The sequence below is a fragment of the Micropterus dolomieu genome, linkage group LG23 (assembly GCF_021292245.1).
Source record: "Micropterus dolomieu isolate WLL.071019.BEF.003 ecotype Adirondacks linkage group LG23, ASM2129224v1, whole genome shotgun sequence".
In the NCBI taxonomy this organism is placed as follows: domain Eukaryota; kingdom Metazoa; phylum Chordata; class Actinopteri; order Centrarchiformes; family Centrarchidae; genus Micropterus; species Micropterus dolomieu.
The window spans coordinates 3,528,081-3,541,511 of record NC_060172.1 but is presented as its reverse complement, the minus strand read 5'-3'; the positions used below and the strand labels follow the sequence as shown (position 1 = coordinate 3,541,511).

Below are 13,431 nucleotides of genomic sequence, written 5' to 3'. Positions count from 1 at the left end.
GTGGTGATGGTGATGATGGTGGTGGTGTGGTGATGGTGGTGTGGTGATGGTGGTGGTGGTGGTGGTGTAGTGGTGGTGTAGTGTTAGTGATAGTGGTAATGAAAGTGATGGAGGTGGTGGTGTGGTGATGGTGGTAGTGGTGGTGGTGATGGTGGTGGTGGTGTGGTGATGGTGATGATGGTGGTGGTGTGGTGATGGTGGTGTGGTGATGGTGGTGGTGGTGGTGGTGTAGTGGTGGTGTAGTGTTAGTGATAGTGGTAATGAAAGTGATGGAGGTGGTGGTGTGGTGATGGTGGTAGTGGTGTGGTGATGGTGATGATGTTGGTGGTGGTGGTGATGGTGGTGGTGGTGGTGGTGATGGTGATGATGGTGGTGGTGTGGTGATGGTGGTGTGGTGATGGTGGTGGTGGTGGTGGTGTAGTGGTAGTGTAGTGTTAGTGATAGTGGTAATGAAAGTGATGGAGGTGGTGGTGTGGTGATTGTGGTGGTGGTGTGGTGATGGTGATGATGGTGGTGGTGTGGTGATGGTGGTGGTGGTGTGGCGATGGTGGTGTGGTGATGGTGGTGGTGGTGTGGCGATGGTGATGATGGTCGTGGTGATGATGGTGGTGGTGGTGTGGTGATGGTGATGATGGTGGTGGTGTGGTGATGGTGGTGTGGTGATGGTGGTGGTGGTGGTGGTGTAGTGGTGGTGGTAGTGGTGGTGGTGATGGTGGTGGTGGTGGTGGTGATGGTGATGATGGTGGTGGTGTGGTGATGGTGGTGTGGTGATGGTGGTGGTGGTGGTGGTGTAGTGGTAGTGTAGTGTTAGTGATAGTGGTAATGAAAGTGATGGAGGTGGTGGTGTGGTGATTGTGGTGGTGGTGTGGTGATGGTGATGATGGTGGTGGTGTGGTGATGGTGGTGTGGTGATGGTGGTGGTGGTGTGGCGATGGTGATGATGGTCGTGGTGATGGTGGTGGTGGTGGTGTGGTGATGGTGGTGGTGGTGGTGGTGTGGTGATGGTGGTAGTGATAGTGACAGTGGTGATGGTGAACCTCACCTGTGTGCTGGTCGAAGGCGTATGCAGCCAGCCTCAGTGTGGTGCTGCAGTGGAAACACTGGAAGCAACTGCGATGGAAGAATAAACCTTCGGCACTCAAACGCTCCATCAGGTAAACTTTCCTCTGACAGAAGAAACAGACATCGCTGCAGCCTGAGGACTGAGACACACAGACACACTGGGTTATTGGTACTCTGGGGTATTGATACTCTGGGGTATTGATACGCTGGGGTATTGATACGCTGGGGTATCGATACTCTGGGTTATTGATACTCTGGGGTATTGATACGCTGGGGTATTGATACGCTGGGGTATCGATACTCTGGGTTATTGATACTCTGGGGTATTGATACTCTGGGGTATTGATACGCTGGGGTATCGATACTCTGGGTTATTGATACTCTGGGGTATTGATACGCTGGGGTATCGATACTCTGGGGTATCGATACTCTGGGGTATTGTACTCTGGGGTATTGATACTCTCTGGTATTGATACTCTGGGGTATTGATACTTTGGGGTAGTGATACTCTGTGTTATTGATACTGTGGACTATTGATACTTTGTGTTATTGATACTCTGTGTTATTGGTACTCTGTGTTATTGATACTTTGTGTTATTGGTACTCTGGGGTATTGATACTCTGTGTTATTGGTACTCTGGGGTATTGATACTCTGTGTTATTGGTACTCTGTGTTATTGATACTCTGTGTTATTGATACTCTGGGGTATTGATACTCTGGGGTATTGATACTCTGTGTTATTGATACTCTGGGGTATTGATACTCTTTGTTATTGATACTCTGGGGTATTGATACTCTGTGTTATTGATACTCTGGGGTATTGGTACTCTGTGTTATTGGTACTCTGGGGTATTGATACTCTGTGTTATTGATACTCTGTGTTATTGATACTCTGTGTTATTGGTACTCTGTGTTATTGATACTCTGTGTTATTGATACTCTGGGGTATTGATACTCTGTGTTATTGATACTCTGTGTTATTGGTACTCTGGGGTATTGATACTCTGTGTTATTGGTACTATGGGGTAGTGATACTCTGTGTTATTGATACTCTGGGGTATTGATACTTTGTGGTATTGATACTCTGGGGTATTGATACTCTATGTTATTGTTACTCTGTGTTATTGATACTGTGGGGTATTGATACTCTGTATTATTGATACTCTGGGGTATTGATACTTTGGGGTATTGATACTCTGGGGTATTGATACTCTGTGTTATTGATACTCTGTGTTATTGATACTCTGTGTTATTGATACTCTGTGTTATTGATACTCTGTGTTATTGGTACTCTGTGTTATTGGTACTTTGGGGTATTGATCCTCTGGGGTATTGATACTCTGTGTTATTGGTACTCTGGGGTATTGATACTCTGTGTTATTGATACTCTGGGGTATTGATACTCTGTGTTATTGGTACTCTGCGTTATTGATACTCTGTGTTATTGATACTCTGTGTTATTGGTACTCTGTGTTATTGATACTCTGTGTTATTGGTACTCTGGGGTATTGATACTCTGTGTTATTGATACTCTGGGGTATTGATATTCTGTGTTATTGATACTCTGGGGTATTGATACTCTGTGTTATTGATACTCTGTGTTATTGGTACTCTGTGTTATTGATACTCTGTGTTATTGATACTCTGGGGTATTGATACTCTGTGTTATTGATACTCTGTGTTATTGGTACTCTGGGGTATTGATACTCTGTGTTATTGGTACTATGGGGTAGTGATACTCTGTGTTATTGATACTCTGGGGTATTGATACTCTATGTTATTGTTACTCTGTGTTATTGATACTGTGGGGTATTGATACTCTGTATTATTGATACTCTGGGGTATTGATACTCTGTATTATTGATACTCTGTGTTATTGATACTCTGTGTTATTGATACTCTGTATTATTGATACTCTGTGTTATTGATACTTTGGGGTATTGATCCTCTGGGGTATTGATACTCTGTGTTATTGGTACTTTGGGGTATTGATCCTCTGGGGTATTGATACTCTGTGTTATTGGTACTCTGGGGTATTGATACTCTGTGTTATTGATACTCTGGGGTATTGATACTCTGGGGTATTGATACTCTGTGTTATTGATACTCTGTGTTATTGGTACTCTGCGTTATTGATACTCTGTGTTATTGATACTCTGTGTTATTGGTACTCTGTGTTATTGATACTCTGTGTTATTGGTACTCTGGGATATTGATACTCTGTGTTATTGATATTCTGTGTTATTGATACTCTGGGGTATTGATACTCTATGTTATTGATATTCTGTGTTATTGATACTCTGGGGTATTGATACTCTATGTTATTGATACTCTGTGTTATTGATACTATGGGGTATTGATACTCTATGTTATTGATACTCTGTGTTATTGATACTCTGGGGTATTGATACTCTGGGGTATTGATACTCTGTGTCATTGATACTCTGGGGTATTGATACTCTGGGGTATTGATACTCTGTGTTATTGATACTATGGGGTATTGATCGTCTGGGGTATTGATACTCTGTGTTATTGTTACTCTGGGGTATTGATACTCTGTGTTATTGATACTATGGGGTATTGATCCTCTGGGGTATTGGTACTCTGGGGTATTGATACTCTGTGTTATTGATACTATGGGGTATTGATCCTCTGGGGTATTGATACTCTGTGTTATTGATACTCTGTGTTATTGATACTATGGGGTATTGATCCTCTGTGTTATTGATACTCTGTGTTATTGATACTCTGTGTTATTGATACTATGGGGTATTGATCCTCTGTGTTATTGATACTCTGTGTTATTGATACTCTGTGTTATTGATACTATGGGGTATTGATCCTCTGTGTTATTGATACTCTGGGGTATTGATACTCTGTGTTATTGATACTATGGGGTATTGATACTCTGTGTTATTGATACTCTGTGTTATTGATACTCTGGGGTATTGATACTCTGTGTTATTGATACTCTGTGTTATTGGTACTCTGGGGTATTGATACTCTATGTTATTGATATTCTGTGTTATTGATACTCTGTGTTATTGATACTCTGGGGTATTGATACTCTGTGTTATTGATACTCTGTGGTATTGATACTCTGGGTATTGATACTCTGTGTTATTGATACTATGGGGTATTGATACTCTGTGTTATTGATACTCTGTGTTATTGATACTCTGTGTTATTGATACTATGGGGTATTGATACTCTGTGTTATTGATACTCTGTGTTATTGATACTCTGTGTTACTGGTACTCTGGGGTATTGATACTCTATGTTATTGATATTCTGTGTTATTGATACTCTGGGGTATTGATATTCTGTGTTATTGGTACTCTGGGGTATTGACAGTATTTGTAGAATCAGTCGCAGATTTGAAATCACTTCCTGAAACGTCCTAAAAAGAAACCAAGCTCTGAGCTGGATCTTCACAGACATTTCACCAAACTCAGATCAGGTTGTAAATATTTTCAGATCAATCAGATTCTTACCAGATTCACTTCCCCCTGACTCTGAATGCGATTGGCCACCTGCTCGGCCAATGAGCTCACTCCACCTGTGTACATCTGCAGACACTGGGATCAGACAGAGAGACATTTCATTAGAACCCAACACCGACAGAGAAGCCGTTCTGTTTGGGGGCGCCATATTTTCTTCTTCAGAGAAATTCCAAACCTTTCCTATGATTCATTGGTGTGCAATGAATCATGAGAATGATTCAGCCACCAAGGATCCAGACGTTGGATCCAATAAGAAGGCCGTGTGTGAAGGTTCCTGTCAGAATCCGATACGTTCTGTACATTTATGAACACAGTATTCCACAAATACTAATAATAATTACAATAATAATGTAATAATATTTGTATTGTCTAATAATTACACAATACAAATATTAATACAGGGATTATCTGAGAAAGCAGAATTCAAACTCTCTCAGAACAAAGTAAAACACGCTGCATCGGTGCCGTCAGGAGCCTTCAGGCCGCTGTGACGCAGACCTGCAGCCGTTAGACGCTCTTAGTTTAATAAAGTATTAATAAAGGAGGATGGTAAAGTTCAGTGGAGTCAGCAGATGGGGGTTAGAGCTGCAGGCTGATCTGAAGTCAGCTCTTCTCTCTTCAATAGAAAGTATTCATGTGAGGACAGTCTGGTATTGATCTGCAGACGCATCACATGGTTGCAGCCTGCAGAGCTGCTTCAGCTTCCAGTCCTGAATCAAGGTCAAGACAACTGCTGCCACTCTGCTTCAGCCTGAGGACACGATGGACAACAACAACACAAACAGAACTCTACACTAAAACCACCACGGATACACAGCATGCACTGCAGCTCTGTACCTGCTCCTCCTCGCTGAGAGCAGACTGAGACTTGATCTTCTCTTTGAACCGAAAACTCATCTGTTCCTGCTGAAGAGTTCGTTTCCTCTGAAGAGATGTTTGCACAGAGACAAGCAGGAGGACAGACGGACGTTTACATGTGTACAAGTACTCTGAATGCAGTATTTTCTGTTACTTTATACTTCTACCCCACTACATGTACAGTCCAGTGAAAAACCTTCAATGGAACAACAGTTAAAAACAACATTTCCGTCACCAAAACAGACATTTCAGATCTGAAATGAACAATTAAATGAAGGAGTTTGGTTCATTATTTCGTTCCATTGAAGGTTTTTCACTGGACATGAACTACTGAGACTTACAGAAGAACTACAAACATGGCGGCTGTTATAAACCTTCTGACTGGCTCTGTATTACTGACTGTATGATCAGTATAATATGAAGCCTCAATCACTGCAGCGTTACACCTGGGACCTGATCCAGTGGATCCAGTTTCATGTTGAATCTAAAAACTGTTTTAATCTGTTTCTGTAAAATCTTCAGGAAGCTTCCACTCAGGTCTGGTGGACTTTCAGGAAGTATCTGTTTCATTTAAGGTCTGTAAGTGTAAAACAGTAAAGAGTGAAGCTCATCCTGAGCTCAGAGCTGAAAGGTTAAATGTTTCTGAGACTTTAAATTCTCATCTGACAGGTGAGGTCGCTGAGCAGAGAGGAGAAGAACGAGGCTTCATCTGTTTCTACTGGTTTCTACTGACTACCAATCTTTACCGGTCTCCATGACGACGTGTGAAGCGGATCTGCAGCCGGCTGAGGGTCCGGAGACTGTGGCGGGGGGGAAAGGCTGGACAACAGCTCCCCCTGCTGGCCGGAGTCACACACAGCGTTATCAATGATCAAATCATTCTTATCTGTGATGTGACATCTAGAGCTTTTACAGCTGCTGTCTGATAGATCAATAAATCAGCTGCAGGACTCTGACGCTGTCACACACTCAAACATTCATTAAATAAACTGCATCAGCCTGATCTGATGGGCTGGAGGTGAAATGTTATTGATCCTGGATCAGACACCTGTCTGTGTGATGTCGCTGTGACCTCACCTGGCGGCGTAAAGCTGCAGCAGCAGAAGAAGAACTTCTGCAGGAAGTAGAGCTCTCGTCCAGCTTCGCCTGCAGCTGATTGGCCATCAGACGCACTCTGGAACGACTGGACCCGCCCACAAACGCCTCTTCATACTCCTGGCGGTCGACATCCCCGTTGCGGTCACATGACTGGAAACAAAAACTTTATTTAAACAGGAAACATGGAGACGAACAGCTGACCTTTATCTTCATGAAGCCGAACACTGACCTGAGCACTAAATCTGGGAATATATTTGTGGTTCAGAAGAGTTCCTCTCATCGCTGCATTTATTCATTTAAAATGTTTCTTTTTGTTCATTTTCTTTCCATCTTGTAAACCTTTTCTTTAATTCAAAGGTTTTTTCTTTGTGAATCTTTTGTCATAAGAAACAAACTGTGGTGGAACACTGACCTCCTGCTGCTCTCGACACGGCCCGCTGGTCTTCCTCCTTTTACCCCGAGCGTCTTTCTGCTCCTGTAGAGACGCCCAGAGGTTAACAGCAAACAGGACAGAAAGACAGACTGAGGCTGTCTCGAGCGCCACATTTGTCTGTCATATCATCCACAACAACACTTTTAACCACAATCCACAAACAAGAAGGCGGAACAAAGGCCCCCGACCCCGGACCCCTGCCCACCGACGTGTGCAGATTCTTCAACAGCATCAAACAAGTCACCTGGACCTGATGGCATACCTGGCCGAGCTCTCAACGGTTGGAGGTCTTCACAGACGTTTCCAATCCGTCACTGCTCCGGTCTGTTGTCCCCATGTTTAAAGACCTACTACCATTGTCCCCAAAAGGTCCCGACCCCTCTGACCGACTTCCACCCAGCAGCCCTCACCTCCACCATCATGAAGTGCTTTGAGGGGTTAATCAAAACCTTCATCACCTCCTCCCTCCCTGACTCACGACACCTCCACCCTAACCCCCCAGACTCCCAGCTGGACAATTCAACACCTCTGTGGGCTCCGAGCTCGTCACCAAGCTCAGAGAGCTGGGACTCCACAGTGCCCCCTGTGACTGGATCCTGAACTTCCATCTCAACGTCAGCAAAACAAAGGAGCTGATTGTGGACAACAGGGACAGACATTCCCCCTTTCCATCAGCGGGATATCGTGGGGAGGGTCAAAAGCTTTATGTTCCTTTGGGTCCACATCAGCGAGGACCTGACCTGGACTTGCCACAGCAACACCACCACAAAGGCAGACAGAGCAGGCTCAACAGGGACCTACCTGTTTAGACCTGCACACATCACAGTACACGTATTTATATTATACTACAACTGTTAAACTAACATGTACTACATCATCATCATCATCATCCCAGCACTACTGTGCAAAGGGCACCGCTGTTTAGCATGAGCATTGTTGAGGAGAACATGTTGTGCATGTGACAAATAAAGAACTTGAGAATGATGAAGAACCACAGAGACCTTTGGGTTCCTCTTTCTGGATGGGCTGAGTCCCAGTCTGCTGAGGAGGGAGGCCGGAGTGATGAGAGCTGATCTCAGGTCAGAACTCTGACTCAGACAACCTGAAACTGAACAAGAGGGGAATCATCATCTTATCACGTGCTGAGGAAGTCTACATGTTGGACCTGCTTTTATTTCAGATCAGTCTTTGAATCTGTGCAGTTGTTCACTGAAAACTGTTTTAATAATAATAATAACAAAAATAATTTTTAAGACTAATTTGGAGTCTTTTGTCTTTTTTCTTTGCTAAGGAATGTTTTGCACAAAATTTACAGTCTTCTTCAGTCTTTTTCTGTAAGTTTTTATTCGATTAAATGTCTTTTTTCTTAAAGCCAAAAGTTAGCCAACTAGCTAACTGTAAGCTAAGCTAAGCTAAGGTTGGCCCGGCCTTGCATCGCTCTGGGCTAGTAGAAAGCTATTGTTGATTTTCATGGGTTAAATTGGGCCAGGGCTGTGTGGGACAGAAGTACACTGGTCAACGTCGGAAAAGGAAGTGCAGGAATTGGATTTAGAGCAGCAGACCCTAAGACCGCCACAGACTTCTTCTGAGCACCAGACCAGCCGGATCAAACGCCACCGCTACGATGGGTCCAGGAAGAGCTGCATGATCCGAGCTTGGACCTAACCCACCTCAATTATGCACTCAAGACAGTATTTTGCTAGCGATAACGTTAGCTAGCAAACAAGCTAAGGCTAGCCAGCTAGCTGCAACCCAGCCATGCTGCATGGTGCCGGCACTGGACACCCCACAACCTGCAAGTAAAGCAACATGCAAACGGCAAGTAAGCCAATCCACCGGCCTGCTCAGCCCCGGGAGTCTAGATGATGTTGGAATATTTTGCTATGTTAGCTAGGTAGCAATTTGTCCATATTAGCAAACAAGCTAACATTAGCTAACACTGGCCAGCTAAAGCCACAGTGTATTTCACAAGGTTAGCTTTGACGTCGGACGCTGTGTTGTGGTGGGTGGCGGTTGTTTATTGACGTTAGCGCACTCCATTTCCAAGCTAACGTTAGCTAGCGTTGCACACTGTTGGCGCTGTAGGGGAGCGGGAGGGAAGGCACTTGGGAGCTTAAACGTCACACAGGCAGCTCAGGAAGTCGTGGAAGTCTAACTTTTTAAGTTTCAATCTGTTCTTTCAACAGTATTTTCTCTTTGTTTAGAATCATTGTCTGCGTGCAGGACTTGTTTTATCATTAGTCTGTTTTCACTTTTTCTTTTTTGGGTTAAACAGTCTTGTCCTGTGTGATTTCAGGAGATGTGGAGTCTCACCAGCAGGGGGCGGTGTGTCTTTGAGCAGCTGGTAGAACTGACTCAGGTACATCACCACAGACAGAGAGTCCGGTTCTCCTACAGACGACATTTCTTCCACCGTCATCAGAGGAGAAATCCCAAACTCCCGTTCAGCCACGTCGAAGCCCAGACGAGTGTTTTCTTCCACCGACGACTCATCCAGAGACTCAAAGTCACTGAGGACAGACAGGAAGTCAGGCAGACGACAAGTCAAGAACATGTGGAGACGGAAAGATGGGAAGTTTGATCAGTTTCAGTGAATTATCTTTATCAGCTGATTATCAGTTTTACATCAGATCAGGTCGATATCGATGAATCAGGGCACAGAGAGCGAGGCCACTCTTCCAGGAAGTAGTCAGGTCTCTAACGTCAACACCGCGATAACCACGAGTCTGCTCCTGACACCAACTCAGCAGCTTATTGGATTGAGAGAAAGAACCTATCAGAGAGGACGAGATATAACAGCGTTACTGAAACTAAAGTGCGAGTTGTAACAAACAGGAAGACGACCTGAACTCACTCTGTCTGGGGAATCTGGGTGACGGCACACGGGTGATGTCACCACAATCTGTGTTTAGCCCCGCCTCTTCTCCAGTGTCCACCAGATGTCTCACCTGTAAGAAGAAGAAAACCACTCCAACTTTAGAGTAAAGACCTGGTTAGGGTTCAGGATTAGGCAGGTAGTGGTTACGGTACGTCTCCAGGACATGAGTGTGAAAGTGATGCGTGTGTGCCTGAGCAGGTGTTGTGAGCAGACGGTTGATGTTCAGGTATCTGGTCGCTGGATCGACTGTAAACAGACTGAAGTTCTTCTGCAGGTTTTCTGGAGTCGTCTGAGCGAGGAGACGGTACACACTCTCTCTGAGGGACAGAGATACAGACATGTCGGCACTACCGGACCACAGATCACCTGTCTCTGATAGCAGCAGGTGTTTCATGTTCAGGTGTGCATGTACTGTTTACCTGTCTGCCAGGATGTCCAGAGGAGCTCCGCCTTGGGCCCAACTTCGTATCATCCAGGCTGAATCCAGAGCTGCCAGAAACCCTCGAGCGATTCCTGTCCCCATCGGCCAGAAGGGCTGCAGACAGACAGGAGGACAGAGAGGAAGACAGACAGCAGGACAGACAGGAGGACAGACAGGAAGACAGACAAGAAGACAGATAGCAGGACAGAGAGGAAGACAGACAGCAGGACAGGCAAGAGGACAGACAGGAAGATAGACAGCAGGACAGACAGGAGGACACACAAGAGGACAAAGAGGAAGACAGAAAGCAGGACAGGCAGGAGGACACACAAGAGGACAGACAGGAAGACAGACAGGAGGACAGACAAGAAGACAGACAGCAGGACAGAGAGGAAGACAGACATGAAGACAGACAGCAGGACAGGCAGGAGGACAGACAGGAAGACAGACAGACAGGAGGACAGACAGCAGTACAGAGAGGAAGACAGACAGCAGGACAGACAGGAAGACAGAGAGCAGGACAGGCAGGAGGACAGACAGGAAGACAGAGAGCAGGACAGACAGGAGGAGACACAGCAGTACAGAGAGGAAGACAGACAGCAGGACAGACAGGAAGACAGACAGGAAGACAGAGAGCAGGACAGACAGGAGGAGAGACAGCAGTACAGAGAGGAAGACAGACAGCAGGACAGACAGGAAGACAGACAGCAGGACAGGCAGGAGGACAGACAGGAAGACAGACAGCAGGACAGACGGGAGGACAGAGAGGAAGAAAGACAGCAGGACAGACAGGAGGACAGACAGGAAGACAGACAGCAGGACAGGCAGGAGGACAGACAGGAAGACAGACAGCAGGACAGGCAGGAGGTCAGAGAGGGAGACAGACAGACAGGAGGACAGACAGGAGGACACACAAGAGGACAGACAGGAAGACAGACATGAAGACAGACAGGAGGACACACAGGAGGACAGACATGAAGACAGACAGCAGGACAGGCAGGAGGACAGAGAGGAAGACAGACAGACAGGAGGACAGACAGAGAGGAAGACAGGCAGCAGGACAGGCAGGACGACAGAGAGGAAGACAGACAGACAGGAGGACAGACAGGAGGACAGACAGGAAGACAGGCAGGAGGACAGGCAGGAGGACAGACAAGAAGACAGACAGCAATACAGAGAGGAAGACAGACAGCAGGAAAGACAGGAAGACAGACAGACAGGACAGAGAGGAGGACACACAAGAGGACAGAGAGGAAGACAGACAGCAGGACAGACAGGAGGACAGACAGGAAGACAGACAAGAAGACAGACAGAAGGACAGACAGGAAGACAGACAAGAAGACAGACAGAAGGACAGAGAGGAAGACAGAGAGCAGGACAGGCAGGAGGACAGAGAGGAAGACAGACAGCAGGACAGACGGGAGGAAAGAGAGGAAGACAGACAGACAGGAGGACAGACAGCAGGACAGACAGGAGGACACACAAGAGGACAGACAGGAAGACAGACATGAAGACAGACAGGAGGACACACAGGAGGACACACAGGAAGACAGACATGAAGACAGACAGGAGGACACACAGGAGGACACACAGGAAGACAGACAGCAGGAAAGAGAGGAAGACAGACAGCAGGACAGGCAGAAAGACAGACAGCAGGACAGAGAGGAGGACACACAAGAGGACAGAGAGGAAGACAGACAGCAGGACAGACAGGAAGACAGACAAGAAGACAGACAGAAGGACAGAGAGGAAGACAGACAGCAGGATAGGCAGGAGGACAGACAGGAAGACAGACAGGAGGAACAACAGGAAGATAGACAGCAGGACAGATAGGAGGACACACAAGAGGACAGACAGGAGGACAGGCAGGAGGACAGACAAGAAGACAGACAGCAGTACAGAGAGGAAGACAGACAGCAGGACAGGCAGGAGGACACACAAGAGGACAGACAGGAAGACAGACAGGAGGACAGAAAGGAAGACAGACAAGAAGACAGACAGAAGGACAGAGAGGAAGACAGACAGCAGGACAGGCAGGAGGACAGACAGGAAGACAGAGAGCAGGACAGGCAGGAGGACAGACAGGAAGACAGAGAGCAGGACAGACAGGAGGAGAGACAGCAGTACAGAGAGGAAGACAGACAGCAGGACAGACAGGAAGACAGACAGCAGGACAGGCAGGAGGACAGACAGGAAGACAGACAGCAGGACAGAGAGGAAGACAGACAGCAGGACAGGCAGGAGGACAGAAAGACAGGAAGACAGACAGGAGGACAGGCAGGAGGACAGACAAGACAACAGACAGCAGGACAGAGAAGAAGAAATACAGCAGGACAGACAGGAGGACAGACAGCAGGACAGAGAGGAGGACACACAAGAGGACAGACAGCAGGACAGAGAGGAAGACAGTCAGGAGAACAGACAGGAAGACAGACAAGAAGACAGACAGAAGGACAGAGAGGAAGACAGAGAGCAGGACAGGCAGGAGGACAGACAGGAAGACAGACAGCAGGATAGACGGGAGGACAGTGTCGAAGACAGACAGCAGGACAGACAGGAGGACAGACAGGAAGACAGACAGCAGGACAGGCAGGAGGTCAGAGAGGGAGACAGACAGACAGGAGGACACACAAGAGGACAGACAGGAAGACAGACAGGAAGACAGACAGGAGGACACACAGGAGGACAGACAGGAAGACAGACAGCAGGACAGACAGGAGGACAGACAGCAGGACAGGCAGGAGGTCAGAGAGGGAGACAGACAGACAGGAGGACACACAAGAGGACAGACAGGAAGACAGACAGCAGGACAGACAGGAAGACAGACAAGAAGACAGACAGCAGGACAGAGAGGAAGACAGACAAGAAGACAGACAGAAGGACAGAGAGGAAGACAGACAGCAGGACAGGCAGGAGGACAGACAGGAAGACAGACAGGAGGAACAACAGGAAGATAGACAGCAGGACAGACAGGAGGACACAAAAGAGGACAGACAGGAGGACATGCAGGAGGACAGACAAGAAGACAGACAGGAGGAACGACAGGAAGACAGACAGCAGGACAGGCAGGAGAACAGAGAGGAAGACAGACAGACAGGAGGACAGACAGGAAGACAGACAGCAGGACAGGCAGGAGGACAGACAGGAAGACAGACAGGAGGAACAACAGGAAGACAG

At 46.7% G+C, this 13,431-nt stretch overlaps 1 protein-coding gene across 1 annotated transcript in view; it reads right to left on the bottom strand.

The window, feature by feature from the left end:
* The window catches only part of stab2 (stabilin 2), a 41,747-nt gene that overhangs the window by 10,412 nt on the left and 17,904 nt on the right, over positions 1-13,431 (bottom strand). The window contains exons 26-38 of the mRNA XM_046039498.1: positions 10,253-10,368; positions 10,024-10,150; positions 9,810-9,903; positions 9,581-9,728; positions 9,269-9,465; positions 7,957-8,063; positions 7,366-7,587; positions 6,935-6,997; positions 6,502-6,672; positions 6,171-6,263; positions 5,404-5,490; positions 4,558-4,641; positions 1,038-1,202 (exon numbers count right to left, since the gene is read on the bottom strand). Coding sequence (XP_045895454.1) covers positions 1,038-1,202; positions 4,558-4,641; positions 5,404-5,490; positions 6,171-6,263; positions 6,502-6,672; positions 6,935-6,997; positions 7,366-7,587; positions 7,957-8,063; positions 9,269-9,465; positions 9,581-9,728; positions 9,810-9,903; positions 10,024-10,150; positions 10,253-10,368 — 1,674 coding nt within the window. The remainder of the gene's footprint in view (positions 1-1,037; positions 1,203-4,557; positions 4,642-5,403; positions 5,491-6,170; positions 6,264-6,501; positions 6,673-6,934; positions 6,998-7,365; positions 7,588-7,956; positions 8,064-9,268; positions 9,466-9,580; positions 9,729-9,809; positions 9,904-10,023; positions 10,151-10,252; positions 10,369-13,431) is intronic.